Raw genomic sequence first — 23,979 nt, forward strand, 5'->3', positions numbered from 1 at the left:
AAACCTCAGGCTACATTTCTGCTGAGAGTGCGGTGTAATGTATAAATGTAGCGTGGAGTTTTCGGGTGTGTTAAGAAGTTAATTGCCTGAAGATAATAATGAACAAGCATGAATGCAAGTTTGTTCATTCTTTCCTCAATTACCTATCTTATTGCAAAATTTGGTTTGCACCATGGCTTGTTTAATGCATACAAACATGTTTACCTTTATCTCATGTCCTGGGCACCATTCAACTGTTTTCTCAAACAAAATGATGAATAGTGCATTAATGGCATCTCTGTGGGATGTTATTGGCAGAGAACAACTGCTCCTTTGGCTACATAACAAAGTCCCAGCATCCCAAAACAAGAAATTCATTTTGCAAAGTGGTTAAATACATTTCAACAATGGAAGGGAGCCCTATAAAAATGTGATATTTTCTCTATTTTCAACAAGAAGGTGAGTCATTAGTCAAACCATAATTTAAGTCATTTATATTAGGACTACAGCCATATAAAAACACTAGTTAATGCAAACAACAGACATGTCCTTATATGAAGAAAGTATCCTGATGCATGTGGTTGCACAGGCCAGGCAAGGAAGACCGAGTAGGTGACTATATTCTTTGCACTATCCCAGTGGAATTTTCTGGCTATCGCTGAAATGCAAGCCAGATGAGGAAGAAAAAATATTTAGAAATTATATTTTGCAGGCTTGTGCACTTTTGTCTGTGTCAAATTACAAACAATCCAAATACACTTGTTTACACAAATCTAACATCATGTCAAAACTATAACAAAAAAGTATATCACCTTGCAACTTCAGGTCACAAAAGCTGTGGAAAAGCTATTGACACATTTTGGCAAACGGCAAGCCAGCTTTGCTCCCCTCCCCCATTCCCTCCAGCTCCGAGGGGAATCCAAGAGGGCCAGGTACTTCCAGTTACATGCAAATAAGGAAACCTTCCATTGACCCTATAGGTTGACCCTACATACTTCAGTGGGTTTATGTGCAGAGGTTTCCAATAAATGCTCTCCAGCATCACATGCTGGGCAAGAATTCCAACATTCTGACAGCCTTTGGACCTTCATCAGGGTCTTAATATCCATCTCCATGTGAAATTAGTCGGAAGAAAAGTCAGGCTATTTTCTATAAAGAAAGAAAGACTTGCATTTATAGAACACCTTTCATGAGCTCAGGCCAACCCACAGTGTGTTATAACCAATAATACTTTTTGAAGTATCATCACTGTTGTAATGTAGGAAATGCAAAGTATAACAAGCACCTGGTTTGCAATGCTAATCTTACACCTGGATGGTTACACCTAGGTGTCAAGCTGAAAATCTACCACAACTTCACTCTATTGTAACAATGGGCTAAACAGTTAGGCCCCAATGGGGGCAGGCGTGGAGGCAAGCAGAATTTCCTGCTGTTGGCCAACCTAGTTGTTTCCTGGCTCCATCCTGCTTCCAGGCTATTTTCCCAGAGGCAGCATTTGGTGACGCTGCAACTGCAGAGGGCACACCTCCTTATGTGGGCTATCAAGAAACCTGTACCTTGCTATTTAATGGCATATGCTGTATGGTTTGGATACTGTGATTGATTAATCACTAATAATTGATTAGTTACTTGCATCCCGGTAACAAACTGGGGTTGGGATGGGGTGAGGTGAGGTGAGGTGGGGTGGGGGGGGGGGGTGGTTGCTGTGGGGAGAGGCAGCCATGCTTCAGGCAGGTTTCGAGAACCTCCCTGCTTGCCTGGCTTCAGCTGCAGCTGGGCAGGTGGCCCTGTAGAGTGATTCGTTCACCACAGTGGTGGCCTGGTGCTAAGGGCTTTTTAAATTTAAGATTTAAAAGAAGTTGGAGGGACTCTCCCTCACTTACCTGTAATGGCAGCCTGCTGCTGTTTACAAGCTGGAGGGCACTCTCTGGCCATTGATTGGCCTATTCAGAGAAAATCATAGGTGAGTGACTATTCTCCACACAGTGTGGGCTTCTGACCCCCATTTAGCCTGAGGCTGAGGTCCTGAAGGCCACAGGAAAAATCCTACTCCATGATTATTCACTTTAAACAGACATCCATCAGAATACTAACTTTGTTTCTGCTACATTTCATGAAATGGAACTCTATTGGCTGTCTTTACCAGTTTGTGTGTTGGCCCAATAATTAGCTTATGGCTACTTCATGCTGCAACAACCATTTTAGCTTGTTGGTAAGAAGTTCACTGAACTGCACTGAAGTTATTTGATTGTTCTAACTTACTTAATATCATCATTACCATAATTTTCACGAGTTTAATCCATAATGAATCCATAAATGATAGCAGAGAACCCGACTAAAAGTAACATCAAAGCAAAAACCTTACCGGATTCAACATTGATTTCTGTCAGTTTGAATCTATAATCAGAGCAACACAGACATGTATGTACTGGAGGTTCTGCAGTTGCCTGGCAACAGAAGAGCCAATGGAGTTTCAGTAGTAACTGATAATTTTTTTTAGTTCCCTTCATGCCTTCAAACTGTATGGGTAGGCATGACCTGTTGACAGTAATCAAAGATACTTCACAATTAAATGTAGCATAAACAGAGCAGCTCTTATAGGCACACAAAGTGGACTTAAATACATGTCTTGATAGTGGCATAATGCCGCACACTAAAATATTTGTGTACATTCATAGGATCACACAGCAGCAAACAAGACTATTCAGCCCATTGTGCCTGTCCCAGCTCTTTGAATCAATTATCCAATTATTCCCACTTCTCTGCTCTTTCCTCTTAGCTCCATCAATTTTTCCTTTTCAATTATATACCCCATTCCGGTGGAAAGTTAATATTGGCCAAAATTTTCGGTGCACACTGGCATCGGGCATGTTCAGTGGCGTGAGTGGACAATATGACACAAGTAGTTATACAATGGCATGAAACCAATTTGCGATCGTCTGCTCAGCCCGCTGATGGTGGGCTGTGTTTCCCGCCATTGGACATCGGGAACCTCATTGTAATACATCAGCATATCATTATAAGGACAGCCCGCTGGACTCATCGCCCTCCCCGCTGTGGATTGTCCACCCATGTCGGTGGGAAAACACACTGACGTATATCACATAAGTGACGTGCACCTGCCGGGCTGCACTTCATTTGGGACTTCAAGGTTTGTTTGCCTACTTTACTTCGGTCAGTACTCGCAGTCATCAGCGCCAGGCTTCACAGACAGCACCACATCACTTTTAGGGGGCTCACTGGTAGGCCTCTACCTACCAGATCAGCCATATGTGAGTGGCTTTTCAATAGCTGCAGGGCGAGGTCTTGCTTGGGGAAGGGGGAAAGTGGTCTCAGGCAAGGGAAGAGGCTGCAGGAGGAGAGCTGTACTGGGGAAGCTGGGGGGGGGGGGGGGGCAGGGGGGAGGTATCCCAGGGTGTGTGTGGGGGCAGATGTTGATCCGTGCAAATGGTCTCAAGATGGTGAGGGCAGTCTCCAGAGGAGGTGAGGCCAGATGGACATGTGAAGGTATGTGTATGAGAATGGGTGATGATGTCCCTTGATCTGGCAGTGAGTGAATGCCAGTGAATGTGTGATGGGCTTGAGTGTGAGAGTTTAGAGTGATGAGATGGTTGCCATACTCTGGCTGCATGGATGAGATCATTCATCCTCTCTCAGCATTGGATGGCCAACCTCTTCCGAGCAGCATTGGCACCGCCATGCTGGATTGGTGATGCTGCTGCCTGTCCTGTGACCAGAGTAGGGGGTAGAGGATATCACAGCGGGCCTCCACAGCATCCAAATGGCAATCCTGTGATGTGTCATTAAACCCGGGGGCTGCAGTCTTTTTGCCTTTCGTGGGCATTTTCCCTGCCGTAGTCGTGGGCTGGAAGCACTGAGATGTGTGCACGCGGCTAGATTTTAAATATGGTGCCCGGTGTGATGAAGCGGTGAGGTTATGGTGTGGCGGGTGAATGAGAGCCTGCCTGCCATGGAAACGGCATGTTTCCCGGGAATGCATAGGTAACGTGGCAGGTTTGGTACGATATGGCGTGAAAACCTGCAATTGTGGCCGCTACCGCACTTAGTGCAAATCTGGGATGATTCTGCCCATTGAGTGTGGTTCCACTTTTATTTATATAACGCTTTAAATGTAATAAAACATTCCAAGGCACTTCACAGGGCAAGGCCATGGAGGGATTAGAAAACATAGCTCAGAATTTTAGAATCAAGATATTCCTTGACTGAGAGCCAATTTGATTATTGAGCACAGGGCAATTAGGGGTGGGAAATAAATGCTGGCCTTGCTAGCCATGCCCATGTTCCTTGAATGAATGAAAAAAAAGATGATAGGTGAACAGGACTTGGCATGAGTTAAGACACGGACAGTCGTTTGGGTGACCTCAAATTTATGGATGATAGAATGTAGGAGATCAGTTAGGTATTAGGAGATCAGTGTGTACCATCTATAAAATGCACTGCAAGAATTCACCAAGCCTCCTTAGAAAGCACCTTCCAAACGCACAACCACTACCATCTATAAGGAAAAGGGCAGCAGTTAGGTGTGAACATCACCACCTAGAAGTTCCCCTTCAAGTCACTCACCGTCCTGACTTGGAAATATATCGCCGTTCCTGCACTTCGCTGGGTCAAAATCCTGAAACTCCCTCCCTAACAGCACTGCGGGTGTACCTACACCACATGGACTGCAGTGGTTCAAGAAGGCAGCTCACTACCACCTTCTCAAGGGCAACTAGGGATGGGCAGTAAATGTTGGCCCAGCCAGCGAAACCCACATCCCATGAATGAATAAAAAAGGAGTGCACTAGAGTAGTCAACTCCAGAGGTAACAAAGGCAGGAATGAGAGTTTCAGCAGGTTGAGCTGAGACAGGGATGATATTGTGGAGTTGGAAATAGGCTGTCTTATAGGTGTGAATATGTGATCAGGAGTTCATCATGGGGTCAGATATGACACTAAGGTTGTGAACAGTCTGATTTGGTCTCAGACAGTTGCCAGGGGAGGGATGGAGTCAATATCTAGGGAACAGAGTTTAGAGTGGGGACCAAAATCAATGGCTTCATTCTGCCCAATATTTAATTGGAGGAAAATTCTTCTATCTGGATATTGGATAAGCAGTCTGATAATTTAGCAATAGTGGAGGAGTTGAGAGAGGTGAGGTAGAGCTGTGGGTTGTCAACGTATATAAAAACTAACACTGTGCGTGATGTTGCTGAGGGGCAGCCTGTTAATGAGAAATAGAAAGGGGTGAAGGCCAGACACTTGGGGGACTCTGATGTAATGATGCAGGAACAGGAAGAGAACCATTGCAGGTGATACTCTGGCTACAATTAGTGAAATAAGAGTAGAACCAAGTGAGAGCAGTCCCATTTAACTGGATGACAGTGGAAAGGTGTTGGAGGAAGATCATGTGGTCAACCATGTCAAAGGCTGAAAACAGGTCGAGAAGGGATCACTTACTTTTACCTGAGTCGCAAAGGATGTCATCCTCAACTTTGATGAGCCATTTTGATACCCTGCCAGAGGTGGAAACCTGATTCAAACATGGAATTCTGGGAAAGATTGGCACGGATTTGGGAGGCAACAGCAACTTCAGGGACTTTGGGGAGGAATGGGAGATTGGAAATAAGATTGCAGTATGCAACGACAGTGGAGTCAATAGTAGATTTTTTTGAGGGGAGGGTGACAACAGCAGATTTATGGAGAGAGGGGTAGGAGAGAGAACTTTTAACAATATTGACTCACATGGAGACCAGGAGGGCAAGTTAGTTGGTATAAGGAAATGCAAAAGAAACTGAATGCTATATACACACATTTCAAATAATTAGATTTTTAGGTGGTATTTGAGACATTGAACATTGCCTGCCATTATGGCATCATCATTTTCCCATACAACTTAATGACATAATTGTTATTTTATTGTAATTTTAAGACATGTTTTTCCAAAAGGCTAGTAAGATATTTTATTCTGGAATTATGGACAATAACCTATGAAAAGCTTTTAAGCAATTTTTTTTAAAGCTTTTAAGCAATAAATTATACCACATTTGAATGGCATTCCTCTGCTACTTCAACAAAAAGATTAACCCATTTAAGATATATTGGTTAATACCTTCCTTAAAATTATGACAAAGACTAGTCCTAACTAATATAAACTAGTCATAACTTATATCACAGTACTTGCTAGATTAACGTGCAGTAAATCACTAAAACTCAAAATAAAATAACATTTGACAATACAATAGTATTAACACAAAATGTTAATAAACATTTATTGAAGAAAATATCTTAAACATGCTTGGTTTATTTTGTATCTTTATCTCAGTCTGGAAGATATTTACAGGGACTAAAAGTAGGTTATTGTCAATGAATGACACAAGGAGAAGGGCACAATGAATCCTATATGGTAGGGCTGTCAGAACACATTAAGAAGTACATTAGTAATGCAATTGGTAATGCCACCATGGATCTCATCAATTATTCAGCTTTAAAAATAAAGATTTGATGTGACTCATGGTTCAGAAAATCAGTATTAAATCCATAGCAAGGAGCATCTACAGATCTGATGAGAATTGTTAAGTATGAATTAATTGCATTCTATCTGCCACCAATTTAGAAACTGTAAAATTAGTTCAAGAATTTAACATTGCTGAGAGCTACAAGAACACCTGGGGCCCAGCTGTAATAAACATGATATTTCATGGTAAATTGTATAAGAAAAATAAGAACTGTCAGATCTCATGCTTCTTGTAATCTGTGACATTGTACAACTCAAATGTCATTTTTACAGTCTAACGCTTTCGGTTTTATTTTGATGTGCAATCTATGCAGGTTTTAACTGTTACACCAATCAACACTTATTGACAATTAAGCTTCCCTGAGGGAATGAATACCAACTTTTTAAAATTAACTCATCCATTTCCTCTATTAAATGAGAATCTTATGTAGCATGGAAAGAATGATGAATTAGTACTGATCAATTCTTCAGGCTCTCCAATATCTCACTGGTATTATTCAATTCATTCTTACAGATGGAGCTGATCATGTTTATCTCCAGTCTGTACAATGTAGACTCACTTAGTAATAACGTTTAAATAACTTGACTTGACTGTCAGAACTATCACTGAGCTTCTTTTGACAGAGCACTGCTAGAACTATGCAAACACTTCACTGTCGTGCTGAGGGAGTACTGCTCTGCCAAACTTGCTGTATTTCAGTTGTGATATTAAACCAAGGCCACTTTAGGCAGACATTAAAAATCTATAGCATTATTTGAAGAAGTCAGGGTCTTGTGTCTTGGTGAACAATCCTTTCTCAATCAAAACCCTAGAGGCAGTCGCATCGTGGTATTTTCACAGGACTGGTATTCCAAAGACTCAGGGTAACCATCTGGGGACCCAGGTTTGAATCCCACCATGGTAGATAGTGAAAATTTGCATTCAATAAAAAATCTGGAGTTAAAAGTCTGATGATGACCACAAAACCATTGCCAATTGTTGTAAAAGCCCAGCTGGTTCACTAATGTCCTTAAGGAAGTAAATCCGCTGTCCTTACCTGGTCTGGCCTATATGTGGCTCCAGACCCACAGCAATGTGGTTGACTCTTAAATGCCCTCTGAACAAGGGTAATTAGGGATGGGCAATGAATACTGCCCAAGCCTTTGAGGGTCACATCCCACGAACGAATAAAAAAAATCTTCTCACTACTATTTGAGGGAATTTATGTGCAAAATGGCTGTCTCGTTCACCAACACAATGACTGAAGTACTTATATAATTCTATGACAGGCTTTAGAATGTTTCTGAAGGACCTAATAAGGGACTTTTCTTGCTTCCGCTTGGGGGAAACAGATACAGCACTTTGTCCATCTCAGTTCAGACTACCCGCACCTCTTGTCCTCCACTTTACAAAAGAACATGTAGACATGTGGATACAATTGAAGAGATTAGAAAAATCGTATAAATATATTGCTTTGTTTAGACAAATAGGTGAAACAATTCCCATTGTCAGTCATCTGATTCTCTGAGACGTTTAACGTGAAAAAACAAAGAGATGAAGGTTGGGTCTAAGGCAATGTTGTCTTGCAGTGTCATACATTAACGTTATTGAGAAGACTCACCTGATGAATATTTACTTTTGACAAGATAACAAAGTAGTCCTTGATGTAAGTGTAGGAACTGACTCTGAACCAGCCTCTTGATTAGGGACTTTGTGAGATGCTTGAGTTATTAAGAATTGTAAAGCATTGCTACTCAGGACAACCTTTCTCAATTTAGACCTTTCTCACAGGAAAACCTGTCAGCTGCTGGGTCATAAAAAGAGGAAAATACAACAATGGTATCTTTGAGGAGAATTGAGGTGTCCAGCTAAAACCAATTTGGATAATATTTTTTTCTAAAATTTAAGGTTTGAAAACAGCAGTTGGGTATCAAAATTCTTCAGATCATAATCCAGGTTTAGCTGCTGAGACTCACCAATACCAAGATGGTGCTGGTGCAATTAAGACCCAATGGAGAATTGGATTCCTATTAGTGCTAATTTGTTTGTTTGCCAGTAATACTGAATTCCCCATCATTTCTCCTCATGATACCACATGCTGTAATCACTCACAATGGATTAGTACAAAAAGGAGTGTAACAATAGTGTAGTAAATGTTACTATGTGATCTTTATCAACAGAAAAATAGAAATCATTCGAACTGAGTTTTTCACCTGAGCTCTCATTTTCTCTGACCAACTGCTTTCTTGAAACTGTTGCCAATTGCTGATCGACAGTTTTAGCCATCAATACATAGACCATTTTCATAGGCCATTTTTTTCAAAGTGCTAACTTTTCAAAAATCAAGGTGTTTGTCAGGTAGCGCTACTATCTTTCATTATCAAACAACAAAATTACAAAAGATTTTTTGAATGAATTTGGGTTCTCAAGTCATACTTCGAAAGGACAAATAAGGAATGGACACATTTAGATTATACAGCTGAGACAGCTCATTGACACTCAGACTTGCTCCAGAGTGTGGTTAAATATCTGGTTACATAAGTGAACCACCCACACTCAAACATTCTATTGCACTTAATTAAGGACATCACTACATAATTGCAGACACACTTGTGAGGCATTTAGCTTCTACTGCACTTCTTATAAACAAAAATTATACTGACAATGTTTAAATTTCTTTAAATGGAAAAACACATATGACCCGATATTAACCCCCGCCTCCACGTCTGAGGAGATTGGGGTGTACTGGCAATTAAACTAGGATCAGAATGGGTACTTCCCCATTTGTGCCACACTCATATCTAGCCATCATCCAGACCCCAATGACATTTTAAGCCTGGACCATGTGAGGTCTTTATAGAGTGTTAGCATGGGGAACGCTGACAGTAGATCAGTCCAGGGCCAGAGGAGGCCCAACAAAGTAAGATTTTTAAGCTTTGCTGGTTTCCTTGTGGGCCAGGAGGATTAGAGTGTTGCTCTGGGCCCCATAGAGAAGCAGTGAGTATCTCCTGTCCCAGGCATTTCCTCTTCCCTGGCTATCATTTCTTCCGAAACACCACTTCCCATGACTTAGATTAGTATGCAGATCGTACTTTTAGCTTCCTCCTGTTCAAACTCTTGCTCCCACTCATCAACCAACTAGTGATTCCTGCTGATTCAGGCCAGAGACTTGGTTCCAGGGTATAGTTGAGGCCTAACAGTTATAATAGATTTGTCAACCCTCTCCAATTGACCTGGAGTCACCCTAAATTTAAAAAAAATGACTCCTGAACACTGCTGAGAGCAACTTGGGAGAATTTTCCTCTCTCATTTCACTTCAGCCAGACTCACAAACAACAGAGCCATAATGCAATGCAGACTTGAGCTGTGCATGCTTTAATTACAATGGATAAAACAGTTTCTGAAGCACAGTGGACAGTGAGTACTGGAGCTGCTATTGTTGACTGACTGGCATGAGCATTGATCTGTCAGGTGACCATTGGGAGGAATCTGGAGGTGTTGTCATTGGAGGCAGAGGTTATGTCATGAAACCGCCTAACATCCAGACCAACCAGAATTGGCAAACTTAGGTTAAAAAGGTCCAGCCTCATGTTGGCATAACCATGTGAATTTGTCACTCACTTCTTTCCCCCATGTCTCACTCACACCTCCAGTTAAAATAGGGCCTGTAGTCAAATTCTATATTAAGAGAGGATATTTTTTCTAATGCTTTAAATGAACTAGTGGTTCTCCCATGCTGATGCTCAGATTAATAGAGGATGCGCAGGAATACTACGCCATATTAATAGCAATGATATGCTTGAATGTGTACAGGTGGAAACATTTTTTGTCAAAATGTCCTATTCTCAGCTCTTGGTATATTAAACATGCATAAAACTCAAAGTTATATATTTGAACACACTCCTAGCAAACAATTTGAGCCTCTAACACAGTCATTTTAAATTAATCCAATATGGCTAATTTAGGTTCTAGTGGAATACTAAACATTTTCTTCTCTTGACTTCTACTTGATGAATGTGATGTTGTTCTCAATGATCTCCCCTTTCCCATCTTCCCAGGAATAAATGATTCCTAAATGTTATTGTGCTTAGAGTACATGTAATCAGAGTAAGATTTTAAAAAAAGTACTTATAACACTATAATAGCAATGATGGAAGTCATTGTGAATAAATTCCACTTGTTACCAGAAGCAGTGCATAGTCAATGCAGCTACTTAATGACAGGGCTAGCTGCTGCACCTTTTTGCTAATTTCACAAGGTTATTTCCTGCTTGTGGTGACATTTTGGAAGGCAACTCAATCTGCACAGACTATTTATGAAGTATTACCCAGCACTATAAATCACAGCTATTATCCACGCTGAACTGTGCAATACAATCCTTGCCCCATAAGGAAGATGGATCATTTAAAATTGTGGACCACTCAGATGTGATTAAGTTGGGTCACATGTAAATTAATGCTGTATTTCATAGCTTGGTTGCAATAAGAATTGACCCTGGAAGTCTTCGATGGGAGTCCACCAAATTGGCTGAAAATGAGCTGGGTACTTTAAGAGGATAGGTCCCCCCATCTTCCCCTTAAAAGGCTATTTGGGTAGGAGGTGGCAGAGAACTCAACTCTCATTACCTATAGCCAAGGAACAGAAGTGGGGAGCTGGGATTCCAGGTCCAGATTGTGGAATAAATTTTTTCCTCAAAAATCATTTTGGGCAAAAACCTCCTTACAGGGGCAATGATATATTTTGTTCAGGGCCCCTCAACACTCCACTAGGCTGTGCCACCCTTGCCTGATTTTCCAGGATCTTTATTATTATAGGTAGCCTAGGTGGCTCATTGGCAAGCAATAAGGGGACTTATCCCTGACCACAGAAAATCTGGTACGGTTAGTGGCTGAGGCTCATATGACAAAATGTGTCCATTGTGGATTTCAAGAGCCACTATTTTCAAATGACATTATTTTATGATCATCGAGGTGAGGGCCATTGGTGTTTAAAACAGAACACTATTTGGGCATCCACTGTCAGTGTCAAGCACTCTGATCTATGGATTAGATGCTGGATAAAATCACTCACCTTTTTCCAGCAATGTACCTCGTGAGCCCTCTACTGTAACAGTCCATTTCTCGCATCAGCCATCCTAGTTTGATATTTAAAGCAAATAAGTGACAATTACAGCAATTTTATGGAGGAACTGGTTGAGTAATTCCAAACTAGTTTCATGTAAGGCTCTTAAAACCATCTGCTTAGTCCATCTGTCTGGCTCAGTTCAGATGCAAGCCCTGCAAAGGTAAAGACAGTGTGCTTGATTTTTGTCTTCATCACCTTGGCAATAATCTAACAGAGTGGATTGCCTGCCCATTATAGAACCTGCCTAGTTAAAACAGGTAGGTCCATAAAGGGTGGGTCAACCAGATTACTGGCCAGGCATGTCAACCTGCTGCTCCCTTGTTGAGTGCAGTTTCACAACACAATTGTAACAAAATTTAGCTGGATTTATGCCAAGATCAACATTTGTTCATGTTATTTTTGGACCTTTAAATGGTGCTTGGGCAATAAAAAGACACACTAGCGCTGACATCAAAATAATGGCCCAGGATGACACATCCAATGATATTCCAGATCTCTTTGTAGGAAAGTAGCTGGTATCCACTTGGTACTTCTGTCCGATGGCATGGGTGAGATCGAAAACTTGCGAGATTCATCATCCATCGCCGCCACCACCCCATCACCTTTCAAACATGAAGCTTTTGTTGTGATATGTCATGACAACTTTTTGGTTTTTGCTATCACAAATAATACATAAATATATTGTCCAACAGAAAAAACAATAACTTACTCTCCTATACAAACAGAAATTCCATAAGGTTAGCATTATAAGTTCCACAACTAAACAGAATTCGAGTAATGAAGAATGAATGAAATTAATGTCCGCTATGCATCATATTTTAATCACTGCTTTCAGGAGAGCAAGAGAAAATATATTTAAAATGCTTTTTTCAACATTTAAAAAACAACCATTTTCTTCATGAAAAATGTAATATTATTGTCACAAAATCAGTCCCAAATTTTACACACAAACAAGTGATACGATGCTGTACTTTGCAATGCAACAAGTGACTACCATCTTCAGCATTATTCAAACACTTTAAAATCCGCTACAAAACTTAGGGCCTAACCATCTACAACACAATCTCTTCAATATCCAATTGGGATGACACATTCAATGGCAGCACAGCGGGCAAATCATCATGCACATCTGTAACATTTCTCTGCCATGACATATATCCATATTAAAATGGAGCATCAAAAATTTAAATTCTTTTTTATACCACAAAATCAGTACTGCATTTTTTCAGCTTTCCTACACTGATACAAATGTTTAAAAATGAAAATGCATTTCTTTGATACGTGCATTATATAATTAGAGTTTTGTAAGTGCTATATTCAGATCTTATATTCACCTCAGACTAACTGAATGCCCACAACAAACATTCTAAACCCTCAAGCACAGCAAATAACATATTAACATTTGTACGACTTCTGGCCTCAGTGAAACTAAACCATAGTCATTATTAAAAACCATTTTTCTTTTTACCTTTGCCTCATTAATTTTTAAAAGATATGTGTATAAATTAAATGGATACCCTTGGATATGATCTATATCCTTTTTGTGATGCTGGCCACAGCTCACTATGAACTACCTCATAGTTGGAGGATCAGGTCAGCTCACTATTGGGATGTAAGTGATATACCAAGGACCTTTATAATGTAATAACCTCTATCTGAGGGAACAAAATGTTTTCTCTCCAGAATGTATTTAAGCAGCTTATTTATGACCCTTCAAAGTATCATTGCTTACTGAATGGGAATTAGACTGTTTATGTGGTACTTACTGGTGTTGGTTTGCATGGTTCTAACTGTGGTTGCTATAGGTGGAGGAGACACCGAGCGGACGGATACATTGTCATCATCCTGAGAACAGCCAGCCTGGATAGCTCTTAGATAGCTGTGACTTCTTGAACGGAAGCAGCCAGGTATGGGCAGGTCCAGGGCATCCACTGCCTGCGAGTCTACCTCACTGAAGACAGACTCGCAGATATTTTCATACTGATTGTTGAAATCCATTTCTCTCTCCTTTAAATGTAATAAAGTAAAGTGAAATTGAGCATGGATTGAAGATCTGTGAAACTGTCAAGCTGTCAAGTTATTTAAATCCCCTGCTCTTTAAATTTTGAAGAAAAAACAGCCCTCTGTATATTTCAGTTGGAATAAAAGGTATTTGCAATTACAAAATCTGTTTGTAGACATAAGCCTGAGGGCTATCATTATAGTATTTAATAGACTGTTTGACTGCTTCCACAACCTATCTTTATCACAGTAGGGCAGGGGCTTGTAAGTTCACATTTGATTGACAGCTCCAAGTGGTCATAAATAGATTAACCATCTTTGATTTGGGGCTAAAAATTACATATATTTGTTTTTATAAGGGATTAAGTACTTGAAGGAATTTAAATGTATTGAATGGGCTTTTTCAAAGAGTTTTTTAATACAGTGAAGTCTACAATTGTTATTTCATCTCAGCATGACTCCAGAGGTCTGCCCATGGTGGATACTGAGTGAGTTGGCACGAAGAGTGTAAAGGCAAAGTGTGGTGGGTGGGGGTGTCATGGGTTGGCATGAGTTGGCACAAAGTTGCACAAGGGCTATAAGGGGCCACAAGGGTGGTTAAAGTGGCACAGATTGACATGGAGGGTATGAGGGGCCATGGGGGTGGCTGGGGGGGGGCGGTGGTGCATGAGGTGGCTTGAGTTAGCATGGATAGGGCATGGGGAGTGTGTGGGGAGATGAGGGGTGAGGGTTAGAGAGCCTTACTGTTGATATTATAACTGGGACAAAGTCCTTAAACAGCCTGTATCAGTACTTGGCAGCATCTGAACTGTTTCAGGAGGCGGTGCGCCCAACTCCAGTTAGCACCCCCCCACCCGGAATGAAGATCCGGCGGTTTGAGGCAGTTTCTTCCAAATCAGATTTTGGGAATCTGAAATTTTCCTGACTCTGTTCATCTGACTCCAGAGTGAAAATTCCGGCCTATGTAATTCTAAGTAACATATATCACTGGCAAGTTGTGTGTGCAACATGGATGAGCTATAATGTTACTATGACTGCACCCACTTCCCTTTCCACCTCTGCTTCCAAGGAACACAAGAGTAGCAATGTAGTTGCAAAACCATCATCTCAAAATTCCCCTTTAAACTACAAATGCTATGTATGGCTTTGATTAGGGCCATTTTGATGTTACGAAAGGGGCAGGCACCTGACTGAAGTGATTCAAATGGGGAGTTGCAGGAGAGGTAAGCATGGATCTTGGAGGCAGTAGTTCATCCAAGGAGATTGGAGAGGAAAGGGAGGCTAGAACTGGCAAGGTAGTTTGAAAGGACAGGCACAGTGGGCAGAGTTTTTGAGTGAGAAACAGAAAGTGCAATGAAACTGCATGGGAGGGTTTAGTAGGACATCAGGGATATGCGAGGGGTTGAAACTCGGGAGAGACGAGCTAGGAAATTAGTTTTAAATCAAGCAAGATGAGTCACAGAAGTGGAGCATCTTTATTCTTAGAATCATATCCTGATAATCATATAGCCAGAAGGTAGCCATTTGGCTCCTTGTGCCTGTGCCTCCCCCTTTACAGAGCAACAGATTAATTCCCTGCCTCAGCTCTTTCCCCCAAAACTCTGCAATTTTTTCCTTTTCAATTTCCTTTTGAAAGTTACTACTGAATCTGCTTCTATCATCCATTCAGCACTCGCTGTGTAAAAAAAAGTTGAATATTTTGCACAAGAGTTAGTTCTATTGTAGCAAAATAATTGAAAACATTTGTAAGTGTCTATACCTTTAACTGGACATGAAATAGAGCAGCGTAAAGTTCTGTATCTTGTCTTCCCTCACCAGGTGGTAACTAAGCTGCCATATTAATGATTGAATAGATGAATCTTTCAAAGATACAAGTATCTTGTTCAAACCACGTAGACATGATATTATTAAATCCTCAGGTTATGCTTTCTATGGCTAGGTGTTGGGGCAGTGTGGTTCAGCTGTCATTAATGTAAAAGTCTCAAACCACTTCAGGGAATAATGCTACTGAATACCAGAAGGTATATCTGGCAAACTAACACCACTGCTGAGAAATAAAACTTGCTAATTCAGTACTGAGCATAATGGTTGGAATATTTAACTACGACTATACAGAGCTGAGTATTTAATGCTGATTTAACTGTTTTAAAATTATATTATGGGAATACCCGTTTTAGCCTTTTCTAATAGCTCAGTATACTTGAAAAAGAAATATTGCCACATATGTGGATCTGAAACCTTTCAGGATCTGACTGTGGCACCTATGCCAGAACCATACTCCCAATGTGGAGCCTGTCCATCATTTGCCTTGTAAGGGGTACTTAGAGGTTCTACCCCTTACAATGTGAGTCAATCAATAGTTCCTGGAAATGGCCGAGACCCAGTATAATTAGAGTCTGAATTCTCTGTATGTGTGGCGGGAAAAAGGAGTCAGGACTGTTTCTGGGTTCCAAACCTGCCACCTTAGTGAAACAGTCACTGACCTGGGATTTTCACAAAAGCCTCCCATTATTTGACGATGAGACAGGCTCCCTGTCCAATTAAGGGTGTAGGTGGTTTCTTGAAGCTGGAGGGCCATTCGGTGACTGAGGAGGTGAGCAACAGCAATGTGGTCCCTCGCTCATGGACCTAATGCTGCAAGAGGATCAATGACCTCGTCAGAGCAGGGTAGATGAGTGGCAGACTATTTTTAGGTGCCAACCCCTGTTAACATATTCATTGTATTTAATTGCATGCAGGTGGTGGGCATTAACTGGTGATTCATCTGTGATCCTATAAATAGGAACAGTTTGAAACTGTAGTGGCTGAGTTAATTTGTAACCTGTATTTCTGTAAATAAATGCTTATAAAAGTGTTAAGATTGGATCCAGTTCTATCCTTCATCCCCCTGTTCTCTAGAATACAATAACCTCAATCTCTGACTTCCCCAGCCTTTTCCTTCACAGCTCTTAAAATAACAAATGTTGCAGGTCCAACCATTCCTCTCTCTTGAGGCACCTCCTCATATCCCCGTATGAATGGCCACAGCCTCATCTTATTGCTGTCTCACACCGATCCCTCATAGACACCCTCCACAATGTTGTCATTCCATCCTCTCAACACATTCCGTTTCTCAGATTCATAACTCTCTGCTTTTTCTTCATGCAGGAGGGAGAGGGTGCAGAACACCAGGGGGAGAGAGAGAATCCTTGCAGTCATAGCCACCCTGACTGGAGGATGACGCACTGGAGATATGCAGAGTCTTGGAATGCATGGCCATTGGTGACAGAATTAAATATTACAGCCACATGGCACTCAACACTCATTCATGTTGACTTGATTTCAGCAGCTACTGAAATAATGATGATCTGCACTTTGATCTGTTGACTTTGAATACTTTCACCTTGTCAGTTCGAATTGATGTTTTCATCTCCGATAGGACCTTCAAGCATCACTCAGAGCTGTTGTGTAAGAGGACAAAGAGTCCTCAGAGGAGGTCGAGGAAGCACAGTCACACGACTCATGCACACCATCCACCAGCTCAGATACACAAATTTCATTGGGTCCTCCAAGTTGTTACATGGTGAGCTACACATCACAAGCGAACAGGAGCAGATGTTGGAGACAGGGACAGCAGTGAAAATTCCCTGTCAGAGGGAGCAGGACCTTCCAAGTTCTGCTCAGCTCGGTGCAGGTGCAGACTATTCTGTAGCAGCAGCAGCAGAAATTGTTTGAAGTTTAGCATTTCCAGAGGCACTGCACCTGACTGAAGAGAGAGGTGGTGACGTAGTGGTATTGCCGCTGGAGTAATAATCCAGAGACCCAGGCTAATGCTAGGGACCGGGGTTCGAATCCCACCACAGCAGATGGTGAAATTTGAATTCAATTAAAATCTGGAATTGAAGGCCTAATGATGACCATGAAACCATTGCCGTAAAAACCCATCTGGTCCGCTAATGCTTGACTCTGGACCCCATGACGTCTCATGGCATCAGGCCAAACATGGGTAAAGGAAACCTTTTGCTGATTACAACGTACCGCCACCACCCCCTCGACTGATGAAGCAGTACTCTTCCATGTTGAACACCACTTGGAGGAATTGTGGCAAGGGCACAGAATGTACTCTGGGTGGGGGACTTCAATGTCCATCACCAAGGGTGGCTCGGTAGCACCACTACTGACTGAGCTGGTTGAGTTCTAAAGGACACAGCTGCTAGACTGGGTCTGCAGCAGGTGGTGAGGGAAAAACATACTTGACCTCATCCTCACCAACCTGCTCGCCGCAGATGCATCTGTCCATAAGAGTATCGGTATGAGTGACCACCACACTGTTGATGTGGAGACAAAGTCCTGTCGTCCTGTCTTCACATTGCAGATACCCTCCATCGTGTTGTGTGGCACAGCACTGTGCTAAATGGGATCGATTTCGGACAGGTCTAGCAACCCAAAACTGGGCATCCATGAGGTGCTGTGGGCCATCAGCAGCAGCAGAATTGTACTCAAACACAATCTGTAACCTCATGGCTCGGCATATCCGCTGCTCTACCATTACCAGCAAGCCAGGGGGTCATCCTGGTTCAATGAAGAGTGCAGTAGGGCAGGCCAGGAGCAGCACCAGGCATACCTAAAAATGAGGTGTCAACCTGATGAAGCTACAACACAGGCTACTTGCGTGCCAAACAGCATAAGCAGCAAGTGATAGACAAAGCTAAGCGATTACACAACTAACATATCAGATCTAAGCTTTGCAGTCTTGCCACATCCAGCCATGAATAGTGGTGGATAATTAAACAACTTACTGAAGGAGGAGGAAGCTTCACAAAGATCCCTATCCTCAATGATGGAGGAGCCCCAGCATGTCAGTGCAAAAGATAAGGCTCAAGAGCTTGCTACAAGCTCCAGCCAGAAATGCCAAGTGGATAATCCATCTCGGCCTCCTTCAGAATTCCCCAGCATCACAGATGAAAATTTGATTCACTCCATGTGACATCAGTAAATAGCTGAAGGCACTGGATACTGCAAAGGCTCCAGAACTTACCGTGCCCCTAGCCAAGCTGTTCTAGTAAAGCTACAACACTGGCGTCTACCCAATAATGTGGAAAATTGCCCAGGTATGTCCTGTAGACAAAAAGTAGGACAAATCAAACTTGGCCAATCATCACCCCATCGGTCAACTCTCGATCATCAGTAAAGTGATGGAAGGAGTCATCAACCGTGCTAACAAATGGCACTTGCTTGGCAATAACCTGCTCACTGATGCTCAGTTTCAGTTCCGCCAGGGCCACTCAGCTCCTGACCTTGGTTCACACATGGACAAAAGAGCTGAACTCCAGATGTGAGGTGAGAGTGACTGCCCTTGACATCAAGGCAGCATTTGATTAAGTGTGGCATCAAAGAGCCATGGCAAAATTGGTGTCAATGGGAATCGGGGAAAAACTCTCCACTGGTTGGAGTCATACCTAGCACAAAGGAAGATGGTTGTGGTTGTTGAAGGTCAGTCATCTCACCTCCAGGACATCACTGCAGGAATTCCTCAGGCCCAACTCTCTTCAGCTGCTCCATCAATATCGTCCCTCCATCATAAGGTCTGAAGTGGGGATGTTCGCTGATGGTTGCACAATGTTCAACACCAATCGCAACTCATCAGATATTGAAACAGTCCATGCCCAAATGCAGCAAGACCTGGACAATATCCAGGCTAGGGTTGACAAGTGGCAAGTAACATTTGCGCCAAACCAGTGCCAGGCAATGACCATCTCCAACAAGAGAGAATCTAACCATCACCACTTGAGATTCAATGGCATTACCATCACTGAATCCCCCACTATCAACATCCTGGGGGTCTCCATTGACCAGAAACTGAACTGGACTAGTCATATAAATACTGTGGCTACAAGAACTGGTCGGAGACTAGGAATCCTCTCACCTCCTGACTCCACAAAGCCTGTCCACAATCTACAAGGCACAAACCAGGAATGTGATAGAACATTTTCCACTTGCCTGAATGAGTGCAGCTCCAACAACACTCAAGAAGCTTGACACCATCTAGGATAAAGCAGCCCGCTTGATTGCCACCACATCCACAAACATTCAGTCCCTTCACCACTGATGCACAGTGGTAGTAGTGTGTACCATCTGCAGGATACACTGCAAAAAGTCACCAAGACTCCTTAGACAGCACCTTCCAAACTCATGACTGCTACCATCTAGAAGGGCAAGGGCAGCTGATACATGGGAACACCACCACCTAAATTTCCCTTCCAAGCCACTCACCATCCTGACTTGGAACTGTATCGCCATTCCTTCATTGTTGCTGGGCTAAAGTTCTGGAACTCCCCCCCCCCCCGCCTAATAGCACTGTAGGTGTATCTACACCACATGGACTTCAGTGGTTCAAGAAAGCAGCTCACCACTACCTTCTCAAAGGCAATTAGGTCTGGGCAATAAATGCTGGCCTAGCAACCGAAGCCCACATCCCTTACATGAATAAAAAGAAGAAAATGAAAGAGTCCATCTCTACCATGAGTGCCATGGTGTCTCAGGCTTTTTCACTAATGTCTAACTCCATGGAAAGAGTGACCACCTCCTTGGCACATCAGATATAGCAGGTATCATACTGGCCCTAACCAATGGCCTACGCACTCAGCCTGTCAGTTTAAGTAGAGTGGTAATTCAGTGCCTCATTGAAGTGCAACAGTTCTTGACTAGCAGGGAAGTGCAGGCAGACCATGTGAGGGAAGATGGAGAAAAGGCTCATGGCAATGCTCAAAGAACTCCCACTTCTTCTTTGCCTGCCCCATCCCCCCGTCGGAGCTCCACAGGCTCCTATCCTGATGGCTGATTCTGCCCCTGCAAAGGTATAGGTGGGGCAGCCTTTGGCTGGGCCTTTAGAGGCTCCAAAACCAAAAGGACATCAGCCACGAACACCTCAGGAGTCAGAGCAGGGGAATGATCTGCCTGCCTCTAGCTCTGCTGAAGCAACAGGGGTAGCACCATATTGGAGTAATAGAAGAAGGAAGAGAAAGGATTTTCACGAGGGAAATCACTTGGGTGTTTAAGCCTTTCTTATATCTAGCAGAATTCATTCAACAATTCCCTTAATTATCTTCTTTCACAGAATTATTTTAATCCCATAAATATCTAAGTTCACACAAAATGATTATGCTCAGAACATTATTTGACAAAATATATTTTTGTTTTTACAATGAGTTTAATTTGCTTTACTTGACTTGGCTTGATTCTTGTTTAGGTAGATTTACAATTTTTACAATATGATTGCTACGAATCATTCTTCATCCTTGGTGTCCCCAGGACCCAAATCTCCATCTACTCTTATTTCCTCAATGTTTGTTAATACTCTGAATATTTCATCATCAGTGTCAAAGGCAACATCTGTGGTATCACTCTTCATTTTCAGTGTCACTGTCTGTATTTTCAATGTTTGTTGAAACATTAAATATTTCATGATAGACCACATTATAAATTCTTCATCCCTGAGCCAAAGTAGAGAGATTTCTAGGTGATCCTACTCAGCTGTTATATCTTCTGATGTTTTTCAGGAAGCGTTTTGATTTTGTTGTTGTTCCCATAGGAAGAACATCCAGTGGGTCAGCTGGCTCAGTTAAGGGTGGCAATTGTACTTTACCATTTGTGCAACGCATTGAAGGTGGCTCTTTTTTCCACTTTATTACGCCAAAATATTCACATACCTCTGATCTACTGCCAAATAATCATATCATATCATGGGTCTGTTTACAATTATTATGAGGATCATAGGTGAAAGCTTCCTTAAAGAGTCTTGGTCTCTTACTTGCTGCATTGGCTCTTCTTGCATCTTGTTGTTCTCTGTCAACTGCTTGCTCCAGTCTCTTCATCTTCCCTTTCTCTAATTGCTGCCTGTCATTTTCTGTCAACTTTTTGCTCCAGTTATTTTATCTTCTCTGGCTTTACATGTCCCCTGTCGCTTTCCCTTACCAAGTAATAATGTGTAGCGTCTCAGAACACATAACATATTAAACAAACAACATGAGAAAAAAACAAAATGAAATATGAAATAAAGTCAGGGATTTATGACATTAATCCATCCTTTACTTTCTTGGAATGTATGATTAAGGTTGATTAAAGCAAGTCTGAGTTATTGTGTCAGAAGAGACACAGTGTAGGCAGGGCTGCAGAATTCCCTGCTAGGAGACCCCGGTGGAGGTGGTTAGATGTCAACTCCCCTAGGACATGCCCCTTTTCCAAGGCATCATCTCACCAACTTTGGTTGAAATTGGCCCAAGGACCTTGGAAGAGTTTGTCTCATGCACTATCAACTTTACTTTCAAAGTTCCATTGTCCAGTCAACCCTATGGTTGCCTGTCGTCTGCCAAAGGGCCTTCAGCTTTGAGGAAAATGTTTGACTAGAGTAGAAAAGGAGCAACGGGTGTGAGTGACAGGGATGGATTGTTGACTGTGGGACTGCTGTGTTGGGTATAGCAGGGGTGGGGTAGTGGTGGTGGTGCAGCTGTTGGCACAATGGATCCAGAATTTGTGAGACAAATTATCTGCAAATACTTCAGATCGGCTGAAGTGTGTCTGAATGAGCTTATCATTAGCAGCTAAGTTTGTGGCTGAAGGTACCCTGGCTACAATATTATTCATTATCAATATAATTCTCTGCCTCCTGTTACCCCTCTTCCCCGTCAAAAGATGCAGAGAAATCATCACCTTCCTCCCCACGCAGCTCCAGTTCTCTCTGCTGCATGGTGTCTTGCACGGTGCAGCAGACCACTATCATTCTGGCCGCCCTTGCTGGTGTATTCTGAAGGGCACCCCAGATCTAACTAGACATCTGAATCACATCTTTGGTATAGCAATAACTCGTTCAATAACCACTCTTGTACTCATGTGACTCGGTTCATATGTTTCCTGTGTGTAAGTGGTAGGGCTCCCCTTAGTCGTAATCGGACATGCCCTTACAGACTAGCTTTTGTCTCCAAGGACGCGCTGCTTTGAGGCGCGAATATCTATGGCAGACTTGATTGATGTAGAAGAAAGGTGTTTATGGTGGCTCTCCGGATATCCTGTATAGACATGCATGATAATCTTCTTGTGGTTACCTACCAGCTGAACACTAATGGTGGAGTACCTTTCGACTAATAAATACTCTTGGTTGATCTGAGGACACCACGTGGGTGCAGTCTATAACTCCCTGTATCTGTGGGAATCCAGCCAGAGCAGAAAACGCATACAAGTTAAATGCAGAAATTGGCAGATTTCTGTCAGCTTCCCAACACTCCAGTATTTTTGACTTCTTTAAGTTCCCACATAAACCAACACCTGCTTCTCTGGCAGGTTAAAAATCCTTCGCAACCCCCGCACCATAATCACTATTTAATGTATTTATGGTAATGTTGTTTTTTCAGTAGTTACTAATTGTATTCATCCTGCACATTGGGTAATAGATACTTAACCTGCTCTTAACTTAAGATTTTCTGAAGCCCTTCGTCAAGTCTTGTGGTCACTATATATTACTCAACTGGGCACCCACAGCTCAGGTAAAGTACAGTTTAATTGTATATAAGTGTACTCTACACTGTCCCATTAAACCGTCATTGCTGAACAATATGTAAAACTCCCTCCACAGTGCTCCCTTTAGTATTATCAGACCAGGAACAGTACAGATTAGGTGTACAGTGTTCGATCAAGCACTGTCATGGCAATTGCACTGGAGGCTATTCGAACAATGCACCAGAGTTTGCAGACTGTTAGAATAAAATTCTTGAGAACTTAAGAATAAAATTCTTATGATGGAAAATACTTAGGTTCAAGGCAGTAAAAGTAACTGGAATTTAGTTTTTTCATAAAATATCAAAGATAACGTAAAATATAAATGCTTCAAATTTTCCTGAAGTAATTTTCTTGAAAATACAATTTAGATCACGATTTTGAAGGTGTGACCACTATAATTTTAAACATTATCAATTGTCAAATCATCTTTTATATATATTATATTTTGATTAGGTGGCTGTGATTATTTTATCTATTTGTATCAAAAACAAATATTGTTCATTATTCAGGGTTGAAGGGATGTTCTGAACAGAAATCTGAACATAAAATGCTTAAGTATACTAAATATTGATTTATTTAAGTAACCGTGGCATTCACTCATTATCACAATATTTACCTAATATATACCTACATTAAATAAGAAAAACATTATTCATTTAATTTTCAGGACTCAGTCAAAAAACAAAATCACTGGCTGTGAGGCAGTCTCATACAGATTACTTTTTAATTTTATTGAATAAAGATGCTCTCCCTTCTTTGACCTCCACAACTTTGTAACAACATCAGTGTGAACAATGTCACAGGAGACTGCCAGAATATTTCAATAATTAACTGGAAAATCAGTTGAT

The 23,979-nt window shown here is 41.8% G+C and overlaps 1 protein-coding gene across 1 annotated transcript in view; it reads right to left on the reverse strand.

The window, feature by feature from the left end:
• Positions 1-23,979, reverse strand: part of LOC121286902 (disks large-associated protein 4-like) — a 251,826-nt gene that overhangs the window by 107,315 nt on the left and 120,532 nt on the right. The window contains exons 6-7 of the mRNA XM_041204135.1: positions 20,804-20,812; positions 13,366-13,601 (exon numbers count right to left, since the gene is read on the reverse strand). Coding sequence (XP_041060069.1) covers positions 13,366-13,601; positions 20,804-20,812 — 245 coding nt within the window. The remainder of the gene's footprint in view (positions 1-13,365; positions 13,602-20,803; positions 20,813-23,979) is intronic.

The sequence above is a fragment of the Carcharodon carcharias genome, chromosome 14 (genome assembly GCF_017639515.1).
Source record: "Carcharodon carcharias isolate sCarCar2 chromosome 14, sCarCar2.pri, whole genome shotgun sequence".
NCBI classification, from domain to species: Eukaryota; Metazoa; Chordata; class Chondrichthyes; order Lamniformes; family Lamnidae; genus Carcharodon; species Carcharodon carcharias.